The following is a 21,819-nucleotide window of genomic DNA, read 5'->3' as shown; positions in this document are numbered from 1 at the left end:
ATCTAAGAGCTGAATGTGTGTGAGAGAAAATCCTCCTCCAGCCTCGGAGGGGGTGTCTCCCCCAATACCAGCTCCCTCCCCCCGGGCTCGCGGGGCGGGTCTGGTTTGCTCAGTAGCAGCAGCGGCCGCAGCAGCAGCCCCGGGGCTGAGCGGCGGCGGCCTCCTGGCAGCGCAGGGAAGCGGCGGCTCCGACAGCGCGAGGCCCTGGGGAGCTCCGGCCGAGGCAGCTGCCGGGATGGAGGAAGCGTCGAGTGGAGCCAGACCCGCCGGGGTCGGATTTCCTCCCCAGCTCGGCTGCCCTACAGCTTGGCGGGGCCTGCTCCGAGCGCCTGCGAGGTGGAAGAGGCCTACGCCTCGGGCCTGGCAGCGGCAGCCGGCGAACGAGGCGGGCACAGCGGGGTAACAAGCGAGCCGTAGCCGCTCTCGGGAACCTACGCCGCCAAGGCCGCTCATTGTCTCTCCCCTTCCACCCGGGGGGCAAACAGGAAGCGCGCCGCCTGGCCGAGCGACGGACGGCCGTCCGGGCCAATGAGCGCCGCCGCCAGAGAGCGTGGTGGCGAATGAGCGCGGAGAAGAGAGGCGGGACTTCCGGGCGGGCTGTCACCCTCTTCCCCCCTTTTGGGCTGGAGGCTCCACCTTTTGTGTTTCCCGCACAGTCAATCAAAATAGGAAAAAAAAATCCCCGGACCGCTCCGGCCGTGTCCGCCGCCGCTTCCCGCATCCTCTCCCGCCGCCGCCGCCGCCTTCGCTCCTCACCATGTGTAAGGCGGCGGGGAGCCCCGCCTGAGGTGCCCTAAACACACTATGACCGGTACGTAAAGCCGAGAGAGCAACCCTTGCTGCTGTCGCCGCTGCCGCCGCCGCCGACCACAGCCAGCCCGGGGCCGCCGCCGCCGGCCCCCGGCCCCGTGTGTGCGACCGAGTGTCTGTGAGAGGCAGAAAGCCGCACTCCCCTCCGCCTCCCTCCCCTCCCCGCCAGCCGCCGTCCACCCCGCAAGCCCCAGCAGCGCCGTGTCCCCGCTGGGCCCTGGGGCGGGCGGCCCGGTCCGCCGGGAGCGCATCCCCCTGTGTGCGGGCGCGGGCGGCGGGCGGGCGTGTGTGAGTGACTGACGGTGCGAGAGGAGCGAGCGCGAGTGAGAGCGAGCGGCGCGAAGGGAAAGGGGAGGAGAGGAGAGGAGAGGGGGCAGGGGCAGCGCGGGGAGGAGGAGGAGGAGGGAAAGAGGAGGAGGAGGAGGGTTACAGGCAGCGGCGGGCGGGGGCAGCAGCAGGAGGGGAGGAGGGAGCCGCCGCCGCCGCCGCCGCCGCCGCCGGGGGGCGGGTGGGGGAGGGGAAGGGGCCTCGGCTCGGGCTTTCGGAGTAATTTCGCCGCGGCCCGCGGGCCCCCTCCCTTCCTCCACCCGCCTTCCTCCCCACCCCCACCCCCCGCGCTGTGCCTGCAGCTCCCGAAAAGCCCGTGAAACAAGAGGAAATGGCTGCCTTGGACGTGGACAGCGGCGGCGGCGGCAGCGGCGGCGGCCACGGCGAGTATCTGCAGCAGCAGCAGCCCCAGCAGCACGGAAACGGCGCGGTGGCGGCGGCGGCGGCCCAGGTGAGGAGCGGCGGAGCCCCGGCCGGCTCCCCCCTCGCGCCGCTTTCTCCTCCCCTCGCCTCTCCCCTCCCTCCGCGCCTCTCTCCTCCCCTCCCCCCGCCCCGGGAGCTGCCCGCCCGAGGCGCCAACGCTCCGACCCCGCCCGCGCTCCCCCGCCCGCCGCCTTTTTTTGTGTGTGTGAGTGTGTGTGTGTGTGTGCGCGCGCGAGAGCGAGTGTGCGCGCCCTCCCGGGGGTGGGATCCGGGCGGAAGGTGGAGGCCGGCCCGCCGCCCGCCCGCCCGCGGCCCGGGGAGCTGGTGTGCGTGCGAGCAGGCGGACGCGGGCCGGAGCCGAGGAGGAGGAGGAGAGCGCGGGCTGGCGCTCGCCCCGCGCAGCCGGCGAGGACCGAGTCGCACTTCCTGTGCGAGCGGCGGCCCGGCCCTAACCGCCACCCCCTCCCCTGTCTCCCTCTCTGAACCCGCCCATCGGGGGTAGGACACTCAGCCGTCACCGCTCGCTCTGCTGGCCGCTACCTGCAGCAAGATAGGGCCGCCATCGCCGGGCGACGACGAGGAGGAGGCGGCCGCCGCAGCCGGGGCCCCCGCCGCCGCCGGAGCGGTAAGTCTCGCGCGCCGCCCGCCCCCGCCGAGGCCCTGCGCCCGCCATCCCGGCCTGCGGCGCCCGCCCGCGCGGCCTGCGGCGCCCGCGCCTTCCCGGACGGGCGGATCGCGCGGCCAGGGCGCCCTTTCCTGCTCTCTGGCATGCCCGTTTGGATCAGGAGCCAGCCCAGGCTTTCTCTAAATTGTCACTGCGGCACCTCGAGCCGAATTCACTCCAAAATGAAGTCGGAGAGGGCGGGGGAAGAGGACTCCAAAATGGATGTTGGAGCAATTCATATCAGTGCTGAAAACTCCTTCGCTGAACGCTACAGAATTTTCAAGCACAGCCTGTCGGCCATAGATAGTATCAACTACAGAGGCAGTGTCCTTAGTTTTCAGTGTTTTTGAACCCGGAGCTTTTTCTGCTGGAAGTTACTAGATCTTACTGATTTAAGTCGTAAATCGTTTTAAAAAAAAGGGAATGAAGGTTTACTCTTTGAATTACCCTTCTGTATGCAGGAGTGAACACTTTTTGAGTGCTTTTTCAGCGGCCAGTGTTAGTTTCTGAATTTGAGGTTTTGCAGACTTGTGTTTAAATTTGCAATAATTTTTCAGAAGTGGAGTAAGTGGAATATTTTACTGGCCGCCGTTGAAATCGGCGAAGTTACTTAGCACTTTGGGTTTTTTGAAATTGAATATGAATACCAGTGTAACAAAAAGTGCATGTTAGGAGTTGTATTTACGTGCATGCCATTGCACGCCATATTTACAGTCGAGTTTGGTTGGCAAAGTTACATTTTCATTTTATTATTATTGCTAGTCTGATGAGGTGTGGTGGGATCCTTTCTGTAGTGTTTTTAGTGTGTCTGGCGTTGGGGGAGGAGCTGACCCTTATTATACGAGAGCTTAATACAAATGAGCTAGAAACAGTTTTTAAGGCTAATTATAAATTTTATATTTGTTTGAATCGTTGTTGCATTAGTTTCACATGTAGATGTGTTCACTTATTAAAATTATTGAAATCTCTCCCGATCATTCGTGGTTTTTTTTTTTGAGGTGGATTTCAGGAAATGATTAGTGATATTTTGAGTAGTCACTATAGACAAGAAAGTTTGGTGTTTGGTATAGTTTGCAGGAAATTCTTAGTATGTCTAGGCATTAAAAGTGAAGCTAAATTAAGCTATATTATTGTTAAATATCGTATTCATAATTTTAGCATTTCAAGTCATACTGTAGAGGGATGTGAATAGTTTTAATGTCTTTAGGATTTTAGGTTTTGTGCTTTTGTAAGCAGATTAAAATGTAAAAGCATAAAATTATGTTTGTGAGAGACGTTGTTGCTTTTAAACAAACTTATGGATCGGTTAACCTTTTTTGTGAACTGTATCCCTCTAGCGCCACAGTGCCAAAACTAATTGAAACCACTGCATGAGTAAAATTGCGAAGCACATTGCTTGGATCTTCTTTTTTGGTTCTACTTTTCTTATATTTTCAATTAGAACAAAAAGATTCTTGTAATAGCAATTTCCCAAGTTTAGATACCAGTTTACTGATGGGGGAGGGGAGAAGTGAAGGAGGAAGTTATGGGTGAAAAATATGCATATGTACATGTATATGTGTCTCCGTCCAGGGAATAGAATATTGTCTCCAGACTTAGCCTACTGTGGCGGTATACTTCTAGGGAAGTTGTTTCCATGCCTTTTAAACTGCTCCTCTGAACTACCAAATCTCTACTGAACTCACATTTCCCGCCAGATGAACATGAACTAGAATCAGTTGGAGCATTTTTTCCTTTGTATGTTTGATAACTGTGGATAAAATTTTTCACTAAGATTGGTAGGACTGGCTTGAATATGTTTGCCTTTGGAAATGGGAAAATTATTTTTCCAGTTCAAAAACTATTTTCCTGATGTGTACATCTTAGAAAATGAAAGAGAATTTAAGTGATTTCATGGGCATTTTTTTCCACTTAAAAATGTGCTTAGATAATCTTGCTTTAATTACTCAAATTACTGGAAGTCATGAGAGGTCTATACAGAGCTTTTTTTGTAGTTGTGATTTTCAAAAAATTTTATTTTGGAATAATTTACATTTATAGGAATGTTGCAAAGACAGAACTGAGTGTTACCTTATACCCCTCATCCAGCTTCCCCTAATGTTAGTATAATCATGGTACATTTGTCAAAACTAGAAATTTAACAGTGATACAGTATTAACTGTGTTACAGACTTTATTTTGATATCACTGGTTTTTCCACTAAATGCCCATTTTCTTTTCCAGGATCCAGTCCAAGATACCACATTGCATATAGTATTGTTGTGTTTAAAATCTAGTGGAAATATACATATACAATTCAATTTTATGCCTTTTTAGTTTATTATTTTAAGATTTGAAGGGCATTGAAAAACCAATTAGCTGCACTGGAGATTTGCTTTAAATATTTTGAATTTAGAAGTTATTAGAATATGTTATAGGTTCATCCTGGATCCTGGCCATGAATGTTTGGTTACCCTCAGGACAGTGCTGAATAGGATCTCAAAATTGATTTGATGGCAAGGCTCTTTTGTACTTAGTATTAAAAGTTGTGTAATTAACTTTAGTAATAAATCAGGAAAAAGAAAAAAGTAGACCTTTATGCAATATTAGCTTGTCCACTTTGCATTTGTGTGAACTTGTGGATTATTTATTTGCTTGTTTCATCTGTACCTTAATATAATAAACTGTATAAGTAAATATGAAAGTTGTTGCCTGATCTTCGGTTTAGATTTTAAATTTAGTGTTCGTTAGTTTAGTATGTAAGTGTTGGTGAGCTAAAAAATGAATAGCTTAGTTCAAAAGAATGTTATTTTTGCAGCTTCTTGAAATAAGACCTACGCTGTCACTGTAGTGAATTCACTGGGTAATTGTTTTTATTTGAAGTCTATTTGACTTTAGTATTCTTTGAAGATTTTAAGAAACTTTAGTACTTGTGTAAGAATGTTAGTTTGTTTCCACCTTTAGTGCTTGTGTAAGAATGGTTCTTAGTTTATTTCCACCTTAGCTTTAGGCTTATTCTTGTTTCTAGTTAGACTCTTTCCTTGCTTGTTTCTGACTCTCATAAAACCATTTGTGGGAACTGAGAAGCTAATAATCCTCTCCAAATGCTGTGCAATAAATGGTATGAATATTTTCTTTTTCCCTTTCCTCAGGTATTATCTGAGACGATATCCTGGGTTTTTTCCCCCACTCTCAATCTCCTCCCACTTCCCTACCCTCTGCCCGCCCCTCCCCCCCCCCCCATTTCTATGCCTGGTTGCACCAGAGAATGCCCTTGTAATGAATTGCTATAGCAACGTCCCAGGGCTACTCTTGGTCGTGGTCCTTCTCACCCTGTGATTATGTGTTTATATACAGAGGCAGACTTAGAGTACCTTCAATTAGAACTTTTTACAATAATGCCAACTTCCATGTTAGATGGTGTTTTGTTTGTTAGTTGTTCAATAAGAATATTAGAGTTAGAGAAACACTGGCGGATTTTTCTTCTGGTGTGTAAGCTTATGCAGAGGGTTATCTTGAACCTAAACCAAATACTACTTCTTGCCTGGGTTATGTGTTTTTGTGTCTGTCTTGTTTCTTTAGTGTTTCCAATAGCCTAACATCAAACATTTTTACAACCTTTATTTGGTCTCAGTGATTTTCTAATTTATCCCTTTCCCATTTGGTATTTAGTGTACTCTATCTCTTTTAGTGATATGCTGCTGATGAAATTTCTCTTAAAAACGAATGGGCTTAGGGGCTGGCCCCGTGGCCGGGTGGTTAAGTTCGCGCGCTCCGCTGCAGGCGGCCCAGTGTTTCGTTGGTTCGAATCCTGGGCGCGGACATGGCACTGCTCACCAAACCACGCTGAGGCAGCGTCCCACATACCACAACTAGAAGGACCGACAACGAAGAATATACAACTATGTACCAGGGGGCTTTGGGGAGAAAAAGGAAAAAAATAAAATCTTTAAAAAAAAAAACAAAAAAACGAATGGGCTTAGTAGGCCTTGCAGTTTTGAAATATTTGGGGCTTATTCATTGTGGAATTATGGGAATAAGTAGGTTTAAAGTTGGTGTATTTTTCATAGAAGACTTAATATCTTGAGGTCAGTTTTATTGATTCATTCTGTCATTTTCTTTGCAATGATTTTAAAGTAAAATACCATTAACTGTTCATTTAATAAATATTTACTGGTCCTTGTGCCAGGAATTGTGCTAGGCATCTAATGGATGTTTTCAAATCTGTCCTCATAGTCTTAGTAATCATAATGATACCTTAGGATTGTGTAGTGGTTTATAGTTTATAAAGCTTAGCACTTTCTTCTGGTTCTTACGACCTTGCAAGGTAATATGTTTCCCATTTTTAACATAAGGAAATTGAGTCCATCTCTAAATCATACAGTTTAGAACAATTCCACAGTTCTAGGTAGGACTAGAACTCAGTTCTGAGGGCTGAGTAATGTACTCCTCTCCCCAGACATAGTCTTAGATAAAAGTCTAGTAGTTTTCTGATTCAGTGTTTTTCCCCGTTCAATTAAAAAAAAAATTAGTACTTAGTAAATTTTTCAAAACTGTAAATTTATTTCATTAAAAAAAAATCCTTTTTGTTTCCTGTTGGATTTTTTTCCTTAAATTATCTGTTGCGAGTGACCTTCCTCTTATGCTTCATAAATGTTTTCTATATATGCTTTTCACCTTAGGTTTATTCAAAAGAGTTCAAATACATCATTTTGTCCTAGGTTTAGGGATTTCCCTTCATTTAATGGCCTGCATTGTTGGGAAAAGTGGTAACTACAGTTTATTTTTATTTAGCTTCTGGAGAGAGGGTGCTTGGGAAGTATTTACTCAGACTTGTCATTTGAGTAGCTTTATTTATTTTCAAGGAATTTCTTGACTAGAAAGCTGTTCGCTTATGGTTGAATATCTGCCCTTATTATCACTTTGTTAGAAAAATACTTTAGATGCTGTAAATTTGACTTTTTTAAGGATGAAAAAGGGACAAAGTGCCAGTAGTGTAAAATTAATTTGTATCTGAGATACTATATTCTTTGATGTAAGTTGAATAATTGTAAATTCATTGCTGGTCGGAAAAAATTCAGTTGATTCTCCAAAGGTGAACAGTAATCTTAAGAAGATAAAGAGTAGATTTTAGATATTGTACTTTAGTGGAGATTTCAGTATAAAGTATAGATTTAAATATCTTTAGTTTATTCAAAATGCCAAGAGGCTGAAATGAAATATGAATTGTTAATGTAATATTGGGAAAGATAACTTAAGCTTATAATTTCTATACCAGATAGAAGTTGAAGAATGACATGTGACTTTAATGTCTGGTGCTTCGTTTTAATAATTTAAGTTTGATAAATTTAAATGTTTGTATTTAAAAGATAGATTACTTTAGTTCTGGCCTAGACATATGTAACTGGGTCTCACGGTTTGTCTGCCTTTAGACTCTTCTGCCTTTCTTTCAGTCTCCTTCATTGGGCCTTAAGTTTATCTTTATAAAACACAGATCTGATTGCACCACTCACTTGGCTTAAAAACCTTTTATAGCTTTCATTGACTATCTGCAGGATAAAGTCCAAAATCCTTAGCAAGATCTACAAAGCCATTTACTACAGATCCTGATAAAAATGTCTAGTCCTGTTCCCTATTACTTTTCTCTATGAATGTGAGCCTTTTCTCAGTCCTCCCTTGAACTCCAAACTATACGTGATTCTTTAGAGTTTCTTGTCTGTGACTTTATTGTTTCTATAATTTTAGTAATGCCTTTATCTCTATTTCCTAACTGTCCATGGTGAAATCTTAAATTTTATTCTTTTTTTTTTTTTTAAAGATTTCATTTTTTCCTTTTTCTCCCCAAAGCCCCCCGGTACAAGTTGTATATTCTTTGTTGTGGGTCCTTCTAGTTGTGGCATGTGGGACGCTGCCTCAGCGTGGTTTGATGAGCAGCGCCATGTCCGCGCCCAGGATTCGAACCAATGAAACACTGGGCCGCCTGCAGTGGAGTGCGCGAACTTAACCACCCGGCCACGGGGCCAGCCCCTTAAATTTTATTCTAAGATTACTTTAAATATCTCTCTTGTGAAATCTTTTTTTCCAATCTTTTATGTTCCCAAATAGCATTTTGATCATATGACTAGTGTACACCACTATTCACATAGTAGTAGTATATATGTATATCTGCTTGGACAGATTGTGAACCATTTGAAGAGAGATTGTATATCTCATGGGCTTGTTTATGCCTATTGCATCTTGGCAGATATGCTCAAATGTCTTGAATTGTCATTAAACTGTGGTTCATCTATTGAAATATATACTTTTCAACTATGCATCAACATGAAAATTAGGTAGTGAGTTTTTTAAACAAACTTTTAAGATGTTCTGGTTCTACAACATTTGTATTAAACTTTATGGAATGGTTTGCAGTGAGAGAACAGTTATTTGTCTTTACTTTTTTTTTTATTGTCACAGACCTCCTTTGCGAATATGATGCAACCCTAGGTTATCCCTTCCCCTGCCAACTGGACTTTCTCATAAAGCTGATATGCTGTTTTAGAGGATTCAAAGATCCGTTGAAGCCCAGGCATGGATCCTAGGTTGAGAATGCTGGGCTAGATACGCTTATGTTCTCATTGTTTAGTGATATGTGGAGTTACAGAAAATCGCATGTGGATCTAGAAGGAGATAAAATAAGAATGGCTTTAATTTTGATGCTGAATAATTCATGTAGTGTCTCATTCCGCATGTCTTTACCCTTGGTCTTAGTGGGAAACAAGTATCATATAGTATTTAAGGGCCTGGGTTCTGGAGTTAAACTTGGTCTAGTTTAAAATCCTGTCTTGGCCATTTGATAGTTATGTGTTTTTTGTCTCTTAATTTTCTCATCCGTGAAATGCTAACAACACTTACCTCATAGTATTATTCTAAGGAGATAATACAGTCTTATAAACGCCTATCATAGTACTTGGCATATAAAAGAACAGCTCAAATGTTAGACATTACTATTATTTCCTTAAAAAAGTATACCCTTTGACACTGACCTGTAGGATTTTATTGCTTTCTACTTTCCTACGTTGGTATTTCTCCAGTCTTGCCTAATCCATAAAATATGAGGATGATAACTGAGATTCTGGCAGACCACAGAATGTAAAATGTGTATGCCTGGCATTCTACTGCAAACTTAAATAGAAAGTAGGTAAAGCCACTATCTTTCAGCTTTTAAATTCTAGAAAAACTTTCCAGAATGGGCAGCTTTGCCATGTGGTTACAAGGCAATAACCTTTCCTCATTAAATTAAAAAACAAATTTTCTTTTTAAAGATTTTATTTTTCCTTTTTCTCCCCAAAGCCCCTTAGTACATAGTTGTGTATTTTTAGTTGTGGCATGTGGGACGCCACCTCAGCATGGCTTGATGAGCGCTGCCATGTCTGCGCCCAGTATCCAAACAGGCGAAACCCTGGGCCGCTGAAGCGGATTGCACGAGCTTAACCACTGGGCCACGGGGCTGGTCCCCTCATTAAATTTTTTTATTTTCATTTTTTCAGTAGTTCATGGGAAAAGTAAAGAATTTGATGGCTTCCTAATGGAATAGCCCTAGCCATGAGTTTACTCTGCAGTACATTAATACATGCCATAAAAGAGTAGCTTTAATTGTTTGATTTAAGATTTATAGCAATAATATACAAATATTAACTTTCCTAACACAGATTACTTGATAACACCGCACTAATAATGTTTCTTTTTTGTACACAAGTATAATGCACTTGATTTAGTGATATATTTTTAGTGAATTGTATACCTTTTGAACTCTCTTCAGTGTTTGAAGTATGTTTGGTTTGAGCTGTCCATAATCTTTTCAAGCCACTTCTTTCGTTTATTTACTTTAAACATTAGAGATCGTAGACGAGGGATTAGAAGATCAGTTTGTGGTCATAAAGCAAAGAGTATTTTGATTGAAATTTTTTTCCTGCTGAAATAGCATGGATTATCTTCTAATAACTAACAAAATTGGAAATGATGGTTATCGTAGTTTATGTAATACTGCTTCTGTATTTGAACTCTGTTGTGTTGTTAAGAGAACTTTTATTTTCAGATAGTAGGATTTATATCAGTTTGAAGAGTTTTTTGAGGATTGGTTTAAATATACAGCAAATATATAATAGCATGTAACATTTTTTGTTTTCTTCATCCAGACAGGTGATTTGGCTTCTACACAGTTGGGAGGAGCACCAAACCGATGGGAGGTTTTGTCAGCAACACCTACAACTATAAAAGATGAAGCTGGTAATCTAGTACAGATTCCAAGTGCTGCTACTTCGAGTGGACAGTATGTTCTTCCCCTTCAGAATTTGCAGAATCAACAAATATTTTCAGTTGCACCAGGATCAGAGTCATCAAATGGTACAGTGCCCAATGTTCAATATCAAGTAATACCACAGATTCAGTCAACAGATGGTCAGCAGGTTCAGATTGGTTTCACAGGCTCTTCAGATAATGGAGGTATAAATCAAGAAAGTGGTCAAATTCAGATCATTCCTGGCTCTAATCAAACCTTGCTTGCCTCTGGAACACCTCCTGCTAATATCCAGAATCTCATACCACAGACTGGTCAAGTCCAGGTTCAGGGAGTTGCAATTGGTGGTTCATCTTTTCCTGGCCAAACCCAAGTAGTTGCTAATGTGCCTCTTGGTCTGCCAGGAAATATTACCTTTGTACCAATCAATAGTGTTGATCTAGATTCTTTGGGACTCTCGGGCAGTTCTCAGACAATGACTGCAGGCATTAATGCCGATGGACATTTGATAAACACAGGACAAGCTATGGATAGTTCAGACAATTCAGAAAGGACTGGTGAGCGGGTTTCTCCTGATATTAATGAAACTAATACTGATACAGATTTATTTGTGCCAACGTCCTCTTCATCACAGTTGCCTGTTACTATAGATAGTACAGGTATATTACAACAAAACACAAATAGCTTGACCACTTCTAGTGGGCAAGTCCATTCTTCAGATCTTCAGGGAAATTATATCCAGTCGCCTGTTTCTGAAGAGACACAGGCTCAGAATATTCAGGTTTCTACAGCACAGCCTGTTGTACAACATCTACAACTTCAAGAGTCTCAGCAGCCAACCAGTCAAGCCCAAATTGTGCAAGGTATTACACCACAGACAATCCATGGTGTGCAAGCCAGTGGTCAAAATATATCACAACAGGCTTTGCAAAATCTTCAGTTGCAGCTGAATCCTGGAACCTTTTTAATTCAGGCACAGACAGTGACCCCTTCTGGACAGATAACTTGGCAAACGTTTCAAGTACAAGGGGTCCAGAACTTGCAGAATTTGCAAATACAGAATACTGCTGCCCAACAAATAACTTTGACGCCTGTTCAGACACTCACACTTGGTCAAGTTGCAGCAGGTGGAGCCTTGACTTCAACTCCAGTTAGTCTGAGCACTGGTCAGTTGCCAAATCTCCAGACAGTTACAGTAAACTCTATAGATTCTACTGGTATACAGCTACATCCAGGAGAGAATGCTGACAGTCCTGCAGGTGAGTCTTAAGTCGTGTCATGCCATACATAAGTTCACTGATTTGTTAATAAGGAGGGAAATTTTTTGCTTTAGGTGTTTATCAGCATCTGGCTATCTTTGAAGGTGATGATACACTTTCCTATGTTTGTATGAAAGGGAGACATCAGAGTGTTTTCAAAATTGTTCTTTATTGAAAATTTGTAGTTTTTGAAGGATTCATTTCTCCGTTATGCCAGTTACATTTGTAGTTTTTCCTTAGTTTTATATTTGTTTTCACATCTGATTGATGTTGTCAAGCATTACAGAATTTTTATTTGGCAGGTGAGGTGTCTTGGTTGTCCTTGGCGTGCTGTAAGTTAAATGTTTTATGTATTATATTTGGTGGGGGAGTTGGGTTGGCATAGTGGAAACATGGTATTGGAAGAAAGACCATTTATGCTGTTTCAGCCACTAAGTAGCTATGTGATTTTGGCCAAGTTACTATTTCTCTTACACACTCAGTCGCCTGATCATGTAAAATCGAGTTGTTGGGCTAGGTAACTGTATCTAGGGTACCTTCCAATCTGAAATTCTTTGATTCTGTGATCGTTTATTCTTCTAAGTGTGTAGTGGGCATTAAACTTAGCTGTGCAAGATATATTGTTATTGATAGTATGAGTAGAAATCTCAGAAGCCTACTCTTTGAATGTTGTGCAAGAATTAAATAATAAAGTTTAAAGAGAGTGTCATCATCTTATTAATACTATTTATTTAGATAACATTGTAGTGAATGTTTTCTCGTTCACTAAATCTTTACTTTCACTGTTGTGCTTTGTATTTGGTTTTTGTGGAGATTGTGCTATTATAACCTTGCACTGAGTCAATGATTCCAGACTCTTAAATTGGGACACTTGAATTTAATTCATTGAAATAATTCCCATCACTGTAAAGATTGCCTTTTTTGTTTTTGAAAAATATGTGATATATGCTTAGAAAATTGGAATTGCCTTGAAGCCTCAGATCTGTACTTGGAAAACCCTTAATTGCATTTGAGCCTTCTGAAGCTATGGTTTAGAGCAGCACTTCTCAAAGTGTGATCAGTGGATTCCTGAGACTCTCTCATAGGTCCTCGATGTCAACTACTTTTCATAATAATTCTAAAATTATTTCCATTGTGTTGACATTTTCACTGATAGTGGCTAAAACTGCTTGTGTCTTAGCACAAATCAAGGCAGTGGCACCAAATTGTACTACTGGTTGTTGTAAAGACACCATGCACTTGCAGTTAAGGAAAAAAGCCAGTTTCACTGAAGAAATTGATAAACCTTGATAAACCAGTCAAAATAGTTATTTTTACTAAATCTTGACCCTTCAGTGCTGCATGTCTCTTTTAATATAGTAGCTGTATTGAAATATAATTTCACGTACCATAAAATTCCCCCTTTAAAGTATGCAGTTCATTAGTTTTTAATATAGTCACAGACTTGTGTAACCATCGCCACTATCTAATTTTAGAGCATTTTCATCAACTCCCAAAAACCCTATACCCATTAGTAGTCACACCTCACCCCACTCCCCCACCTCCCTTTGGCCCTTGGCAATCACTAATGTATTTTCTCTCCCTTTGGATTTGCCTGTTCTTTCATATCGATGGAATCAGACAATACATGGTTTTTTGTTTCTGGCTTCTTTCATTAAGCATAGTATTTTCAAAGTTCATTCATATTGTAGGCTATATCAGTACTTCATTCCTTTTTGTGGTTGAATAATAGTCCGTTGTTATGGATATACCACATTTTATTCATTTGCCTGTTGATGGACAAAGTTACCGCTTTTTGGCTATTATGAATAATGCTTCCACGAACGAACATTTTTGTACAGTTTGTTGTGTGGATATGTTTTCATTTCTTTTGGGTATATACTTAGGATTGGAATTGTAGAATTGTTTGGTAACTCTTATGTTTAACATTTTGAGGAACTGCCAGACTTTTTCCAAAGTGACTGCCATTTTACATTCTCACCACCAATGTATGAGGGTTCCAATTTCTCTACATCCCCACCAACATTTATCATTGTCCTTCTTTTTGATTATAGCCATCCTAATGGGTATGAAGTGGTATCTCGTCGTGTTTTTGATTTGCAGTTCCCATTGCATATCTTTGTAATATTCTTTATGACAAAATGGGAAGTATGCTTTAATAAAGCCCTTATGCTGAGTACCAAAATAAGATGATTGTCTTTCAATTGTGCAGTTGTGTGAATTGCAAGCTGAGCTGGATGCTATTTTCATGAAACACTGTTTTTACTTGAAAGAGTGGCAAACTATGGCTATTGAGAGACTCGTGTATTTAATTGATGTTTTCTTAAAAAAAAAAAAAAGAATTAAGTGAGCCAGTCACTTAAAGGAAAAAAACCTGACAGTATTTGCTACCAAGAATAAAATTTGGGCTTTTCAGTGAAAATTAGAATTTTGGAAAACTTGAATCTACCAAGAATTTGGTAGCTTGTTAATAATTACTTTTCTGATGAGATGGATAATTATATTAATAGGATTTTTTTGATTTTGTGTTATAATAAAATGTGCCAACATTTGGAAGATCTGTGTGATAACTCAGTGTACCAATAGTTTTCAAATGACCAACTCATGTTACAAAATCATGCATGGGTAAAAGATCCATTCAAAGTTTAAGATAGGCCAGTAAGAATCACAACGGAAAGTTTACCAATGTGAGTCCAGATTCTACATTGCAACTGACCTTTAAGAAATTGCCACTTGTCAAGTTTGGTATAGTATCAAAGAAGAATATCCACAATTGGCTGAAAGACTATCAAATTACTCCTTCCTTTTCCAACCATATATCTTTGTGTGAAACTAGATGTTCTTCATATGCTTCAGCCCGAACCACGTATTGCAACAGATGGAATGCAGAAGCAATTATGAGACTCCAGTTGTCTTCTTTTAACCTAGATGTTTAAGAGATGTGCAAAAATGTAAAACATGGCCTCTCTTCTCTTTAAACTTTTATTTATATTTTTGGAAAATAGTTGTTTTTTATAAAATGTTAGTGTTAATATAATGGATTTATTTTTAAATGAACTAAAAAAATTTGTTTCTCTTAAAATTTCTAATATAGTAAATATCAAAATATATAACCTAGGTGAACAAGAGGTTTTTGGGGACCTCAGTAATATTTAAGAGTGTAGGTGGAGTCCTGAGACCAAAAAGTTTGAGAGCTACTGGTAGAATGACAGACTTCTGAAGACATAGCAGAAGTTTTTAGAAGCTAGTTTTTAAAGCTTGTGCAAAGTTAAGGTTATGGAGTTCTATACATGTTAGGAAAACATCCCTAGAGAAGTTCTTTGTTATTTTTATGGATTTATGTTGGTCCTGAAATTAGATTGGCATAAAGCATTAAGTGCTGCAGTACAATAATTTATTTCAAGTGGAAATTTAGTTTATTGAATGGTGGCAAGAAAGGGTGAAATAAGGAAGTACTCCAGAAGGCCATTAAATTTGAATTTAAAATTTTAAAGGAATGGGGAAAGAATTTGAGAAAATAAAAGTTAAAGTGAATGAGAATAAAAATGCTACACAGTATACAGCCTATTTAGTAATAAAACCCAGGAAATTTTAATTTTGAGGATATTTGGTAATAGGAAAACTGTCTCGTCAGGTGTACTGTCTTTTTAATTGGCAAGAAGGAAGATAAATTATTTTAGGATGTTTTCTCAACTGAAGTTCAGAGTAAAAATTTTTATCTATTAGGGTATAGTATGTCCAGATGAAATGCTTAAAACTTTGACCTCATTGGTTTGCATTTTTATATTTGGTAAGTATGGAATTAATGTAACATTTTCCCAAAATGCATAAGAATGCACTTTTTTTTGTTACCAGGGCTCTGGAATTCCTTTTAACTTTTTATTTATTTTAAAGTTTCTCTTTAAGAAAAATGACCTCCACTCCAGCCTTTTTTAAGCAGTGAATCTGACTCAGGGCCCCTCCTCGTGAGGAGTATGTTGAATGCCTCCTATCCCTTAGACCAAACCCCCATCTTCCTTGGAACGCAGAGCTCAGGCCCCAATCTGCAACCCCACTCACTGCTTATATTTCTGTTCATTTCTTGCCCACTGAGAAATGCATGCTACTTTAGAGAACTTCCGTTTTCGAAGTTTTATTTTTACTTTGTCTACCCATTGCTGTGTATTTGAAACTGGATGGGAGGAGACAAAATGTGAATTTATGTATCTTTTGAATGTTTTTTCTAGTCAGAAAGTTTCCCCCAAATTCAAGCCAGGACTCTTTCAGTCTCTCAGGTTTTAGTCCTCTACCAGATTTTGTTTTATCTAAATACAAATTTATCAAAACTTCAAGACAGGGCATATTTAAAATGCAGTCGGGTGTTTGAGGTAGGAAGAAGGGTTTATAGAAGTCACTTCTTTAAAGCAAAAAATCCCTAATGTTTAGAATTTCCTTTACCCATGGAAAACTGAATAGTTGCGGACTAGTTGGTAACTGTGCTTTTTAAAATTAGTAGTGAGAGAATGGAAGCACTACAAAAAGTTGAATTTCTTAAACTTTATACTTAAGTATTGAAGGGCAAAAGGGAGTGATCTCTTATGTACTCCTACTGTGTCAGATACTGCTTAGGTGTTTTTATTTATTTTTATATATATATATATTTTTTAAGGTTTTATTTTTTTCTCCTTTTTGTCCCCAAAGCGCCCCCGGTACATAGTTGTATATTCTTCGTTGTGGGTCCTTCTGGTTGTGGCATGTGGGACGCTGCCTCAGCGTGGTTTGATGAGCAGTGCCATGTCCTTGCCCAGGATTCGAACCAACGAAACACTGGGCCGCCTGCAGAGGAGCGTGCGGACTTAACCACTCGGCCGCGGGGCCAGCCTCCTGCTTTGATGTTTTTAGATGTATTATCTCATAAATTCTTTTGCAATAATTCTGATAACTATTCTGACGTTTGGGTTAGGGAAGGAAAATGGCCCACGGCTTCACAACTAGCCTTTATTTTTCTTTATACTGTGTTACACTGACTTGGTGTTCTGCTATTTACATCAATGTATTTTTTTTACTTTCTAAAATTTTTACTTTTGCTTCAGATTTTTTTCATTTTCTGGGGAGAGGTATTAGCCTTATGTATTTTTCTCGTGGTAAGTGGAGAAAATGTCTTCTGAAACGGTTTTATTGGCGATACTAACAAAATAAAAGTTTATTGGTTTTACCTAAGGAATCACATGTCAGAACTGGCTGGTTATAGAAATATACAAATACTACTAAAGGCCAAACCTATTGCTTGAAAAGCAGAGTGTATGGAGGAAATGCAGTCTTTTTAGAGCTAAAGAAAGAATGGGAAAAAATGTGAATAACTATGATGTATGCTGATTTAAAGTATTTGGTAAGTCTTTTAAAAGCCATCTTACACAAATAGAGGACCAACTTTTTATGTAGACCTTAAAGTTTTTATTATTAAACATAACCTGAGGACATTTTAGTTAGGTATGGTGCAGTGTACTCAACTTTGTTTCTAATTCTGGATTCTTCATTTGGGAATCCATATATATGCATGCCATGGTCTTTCACTATATTTTGGAATTGTTAACATTTTTATTTTAAAGTTTGGAAAAATCATTTATATTCTGATTTCTCCAAAAATAGTTTTGGTTTATTCATTTTCAGTCATGTCATAATTATGTATTTACTGTACTTTATCTACTTACAAAAGTGGTATATCTTTGGTATGGAAAATAAAAACATTGTGGAAATTTTAATGTAGAAGGTGAAAGTCCCTCTAATCTCATCTCTCAGGAATAAAACTTGGTGTCGTACAGATTTTTAAGTTTTGTGATACTTATACAGCCCATACGGTTATTTTTTATCCTGCTTAATTTTAGTTACTTTTTTTCAGTAGGATGAAAATACCTACTAAGTATTTATGCTGGGAATTATATTCTGTTTAATTATCTGTTAATATAGTTAAAAGTACCCCACACGAAGAGGAGCCAAGCGTCAGACTGACTGTAAAACCAGCGGCTGGACTAGGGCTCCTTTTTGTTAAAGGGGAGCAAAAAAAAAAGTTATTGCTTTTACCCCAGGGTATGGCTTAACTGAGGCTGTACACTTACGGAGAGGAGGACACAGGGAAATAGGAGGACATCAGAACAGTCTTATGACCAGCATTTGAACCAGTCTGAACCATTGAACTGTTTCCTCAGTGTCTAGATTTGTGGTATCTCCTGTTTTACCTCTAAACTCTAAAGCCAGTGTAAGACCTGAGTCAGCACTAGGGCCAGAGCGGCATGGTAGAGGCACTTGCAAAAATGCCAGACATGGAGGTGTAATAGAGAGAAAAATTGTACTTAAGATAAGCCTGAAAACCAAAATTCCAAAATACGTGATGAAGGCAAAATCTTTGAAAGATAGCCTGTAAAATCAACAATTAGGAGATTAATTCATGTCAGATTAAAGCAAGAGAACAATCTCTTGGAGACTTTAAAATCAGTATGTTTATAATCGTCAGTGAGATAAAGGAAACTAGCATCTTTAGAACAGAAGTTGTGAAACAAAAAAAAGGTAGAGAAACAATCAGAGCTCCTAGAAATGGGAAACATCTTTAATTGTTTCTGAGACATTGTTTAACATTTTAACATTTCTGAAATCAGAGTACACCTTACAGTCTGTGGCATGTCAATGTGTACTTGACAGTGCTTTTTCTTTTCTACTGGTAGTGGTGTGTCTTGTCAGCATTGTCTTAGATTAGATTAAATCAAAAAGGTTTTGGGGAAAAAATGAGGACAACCTTTAGATTGGACATAGAAGAATAATGAATGAATAGTAATATACTGAGGAATTTACCCAGGATACAGCACAGAGATAATGAGTGAACAGTCAAGAGGCTTGAAAGATAGATTGAGAACCACCAACAGGGCCAGCCCTGTGGTGCAGCGGTTGAGTTTGCATGTTCTGCTTTGGCTTTCCGGGGTTCTCAGGTTCGGATTCTGGGTGCGGACATGCACTGCTTGGCATGCCATGCTGTGGCAGGCGTCCCACATATAAAGTGGAGGAAGATGGGCACGGATGTTAGCTCAGGGCCAGTCTTCCTCAGCAAAAAGAAGATTGGCAACAGTTAGCTCAGGGCTAATCTTCCTCAAAAAAAAAAAAAAAAGAGCCACCAACAAAGGAATTTCAGAAAAAGAGAATAAGGTGAATGGCAAGAGAAGCAAAACTTGAGACAATGGCTGAGAATTTTCTTGTGTTGAAGGAATATAGTCTACAGATGAAAATTTTACTTCAAATATTAAGTAAGGAAAATGAAAATAACTTTACCCCTGACTTATACTAAAATTACAGAGAAAGAAAGAATCTTAAATTTTAAGGGACAGAAAAGACAGATTACTAACAAAGAAATTAGAGACCTGCAGATTTTTCATCAGCCACCCATATGCCGGAAGATCATGTAGTAATATCTTCGTGGTGCTGAAAAAAAATAACCAGCAGCTGAGAATTCTATATGCAAGTAAACCCCTACTCAAGAGTTAAGATATAATGAAGACACTTAAAATACTCAAGGACTGAGAGTTTATTATTCAGAGACTCTTACTAAACTAACTACTGAAAGATTAAGTAGAAAAATGGATCCTGGAAATGAGTGGGAAGTGAGAAAATAATAGCGATCGCAGTAATGGGTAAAAAATTAATAATTCAACTGACACTAAAATACTACTAAGTTTAAAAGTTCTGAAAAATTTCAAATATATACAAAAGCAGAGAAATGTATAATGAACCTTAAGGTAACCACCTCCCAGCTTCAACACTTAGAAACATTCTACTATCCTTATTTCCTCTATTCCCACCATTTAAAATTTTATTTTTGCTGGAATATTTTAAAGCAGATCCCTGATGTTGTATAATTTTACCCCAAAATACTGATTCTCAGTGTGTTATCTGGGAGTGCCAAGACCCTTTTCATGGGGGTTCATGAGGTCAAAGCTATTTTTATAATAATACTAAAATGTTGTTTGCCTATTTCAGTCTCACCTCACAAGTAGTATTCAGTGTTTTCCAGAGTCTGCCTCGTGTGTGATAGATAACACAATAGACTGAACACAGATAAGCCAGATACTAAATTTGCAGAAATGTCAAACTATTCTCACTTTTTGACAATATATTTTCATAAGATGTTACTTATTAACATTTGTTGAGTTTATTTTAAAATTAATAAATACACCTTTAAAATTTTCTGTTTTGATTTCTAATATGGTAAATATTGATAGATATGCTTACGTAAATAAAAGGCCCTTTGAAGTCCTCAAACTTTTTTTTTGTGAGGAAGATTGGTCCTGAGCTAACATCTGTTGCCAGTCTTCCTCTTTGTTTTTTTTGGCTTGAGGAAGATGGTCCCTGAGCTAGCATCCATGCCAGTCGTCTTCTGCTTTGTATATGGGACGCCACCACAGCATGGCTTGATGAGCGGTGTGTAGGTCCATGCCTGGGATCCAAACCTGTGAAGCCCAGGCCACCAAAGTGGAACATGTGAACTTAACTACTATGCCACCAAGCCGGCCCCAAGGTCCTCAAATTTTTAAACAAATTTTTTCCATTTTTTTATAAAGACATACCATGCAGTCAAATTCACCCCTGTTTAGTGCACAATTCTACATTGTGACAAATGCACACGGTTGTGTAACCACTGTTGTAATCAAGATACAGTATCATTTCATCACTCCTCCCCAGTCCTCTGTGTCACTTCATAGTCAGCCATTCTCTCTCACCCCTGTCCTCTGGTTAATAGATGTAAACAAAAGCTCCCTTGCCAATCTTCCTCTTTTTCTTTTGGTGTTTTTGGTTGAGGAAGATTAGCCCTGAGCTAGTATCTGTGCCAGTCTTCCTCTATTTTGTATCTGAGACACCTCCACAGCGTGGCTGGTGAGTGGAGTAGGTCTGTGCCCAGGATCTGAACCTGTGAACTTGGGCTGCAGTAACGGAGTGCATGGAACTTTAACCACTCAGCCACAGGCTGGGCCCCCTTAGTAATTTTTGAGAGTTAAAGTGATCCTGTTACCAAAAAACTTGAGAACTGCCAGTCTAAAGAAGAAGGATTTTTTAAAACATAAGCGTAGTACCATTATTTGCAATATCCTAAATGTATAGTAATCCCTTAATGTTAGCTAATATCCTTGCACTGTCCTTAGCTAATATCCTTGCACTGTCCCATTTTCCCCAATTGATTAAAAAAGTCTTTTTAGAATTGATTTGTTCAAATTAGAATTCAAAGACTGTATTTTTTGTTGATGTGCCTCCAAGTCTCAGCTTTTCAACTAATGGTTTTAGCAACTTTTCATTGTTGTTTGGAGCATTAAGGTTTGGAGAATGGTGATTTTTCTAATTTTTTCAATCTTTTTGTGTTTATAGCTGTGATTCTTCCAGAAAGAACCTTCCCTCATTAGCTGTTGGCTTACTCAAAAGTACAGTTTATACAAGAAAGGCAGGATAGACTATTTAGTTCATTCCTTTTATTTATCTATTTTCAAAATGAGTTGGTATCTTAGCTGCCATCAGATATTTTCTTTGTGTTTTTTGGTGTATCATTATGAACTCTTTTTTTTTAATCTGTTGTGCTTTAATTCATGGCAGTCATTATTCTTGGTAATTAATCTTTATATTGTTAAAAAAGAAACAATGCAAACCATGAAAACAAAGAAACAGAGGCACAGGACTGGTAGGAGTATGGGTTTGTGGGTTAAGGTTTTTGTCATTTTTAGGAAGATAATGTTTATAGAGAACAGTTTTAACCTTTTTACAGAAGTTTATAATTTGGATATAAGTAACTATCAAGAGAATAAAAATGCAATTTTTAACTTCTAAACTGGGGCAGGAGGTAGAAAATTATCAATCAAACAGAAAATAGGAAAGAAGAAAAAATGTAGCAAAGAAAAACAGTAATAATAGATATAGAAATTCAGGACAGCCCTGAAAAGGAAACAGGAAAAAAAAATACTAGTAATCCCACGAGTAAAGTTGGTAAATTATCTTCCAGTATTCTGCTATATAATCTTCCAGTCTTTTTTCTGTGCATATAATATACTGTATATATAAATAAATTGGGGTCAC

At 39.8% G+C, this 21,819-nt stretch overlaps 1 protein-coding gene across 2 annotated transcripts in view; it reads left to right on the top strand.

The window, feature by feature from the left end:
* Positions 1 to 662: 662 nt before the first annotated feature.
* Positions 663 to 21,819, top strand: part of SP3 (Sp3 transcription factor) — a 55,854-nt gene continuing 34,697 nt past the window's right edge. The window contains exons 1-4 of one of the 2 annotated variants that reach the window (XM_023622017.2): positions 663 to 811; positions 1,440 to 1,588; positions 2,063 to 2,185; positions 10,380 to 11,739. In XM_023622017.2, coding sequence (XP_023477785.1) covers positions 805 to 811; positions 1,440 to 1,588; positions 2,063 to 2,185; positions 10,380 to 11,739 — 1,639 coding nt within the window. In that variant the 5' untranslated portion in view covers positions 663 to 804. The remainder of the gene's footprint in view (positions 812 to 1,439; positions 1,589 to 2,062; positions 2,186 to 10,379; positions 11,740 to 21,819) is intronic. The other variant, XM_023622016.2, reaches the window with a different exon arrangement.

This window comes from Equus caballus, chromosome 18 (assembly GCF_041296265.1).
Source record: "Equus caballus isolate H_3958 breed thoroughbred chromosome 18, TB-T2T, whole genome shotgun sequence".
In the NCBI taxonomy this organism is placed as follows: Eukaryota; Metazoa; Chordata; class Mammalia; order Perissodactyla; family Equidae; genus Equus; species Equus caballus.
Note: the sequence above shows the minus strand (reverse complement) of the source record. Positions and strands in the feature narration are given on the sequence as shown.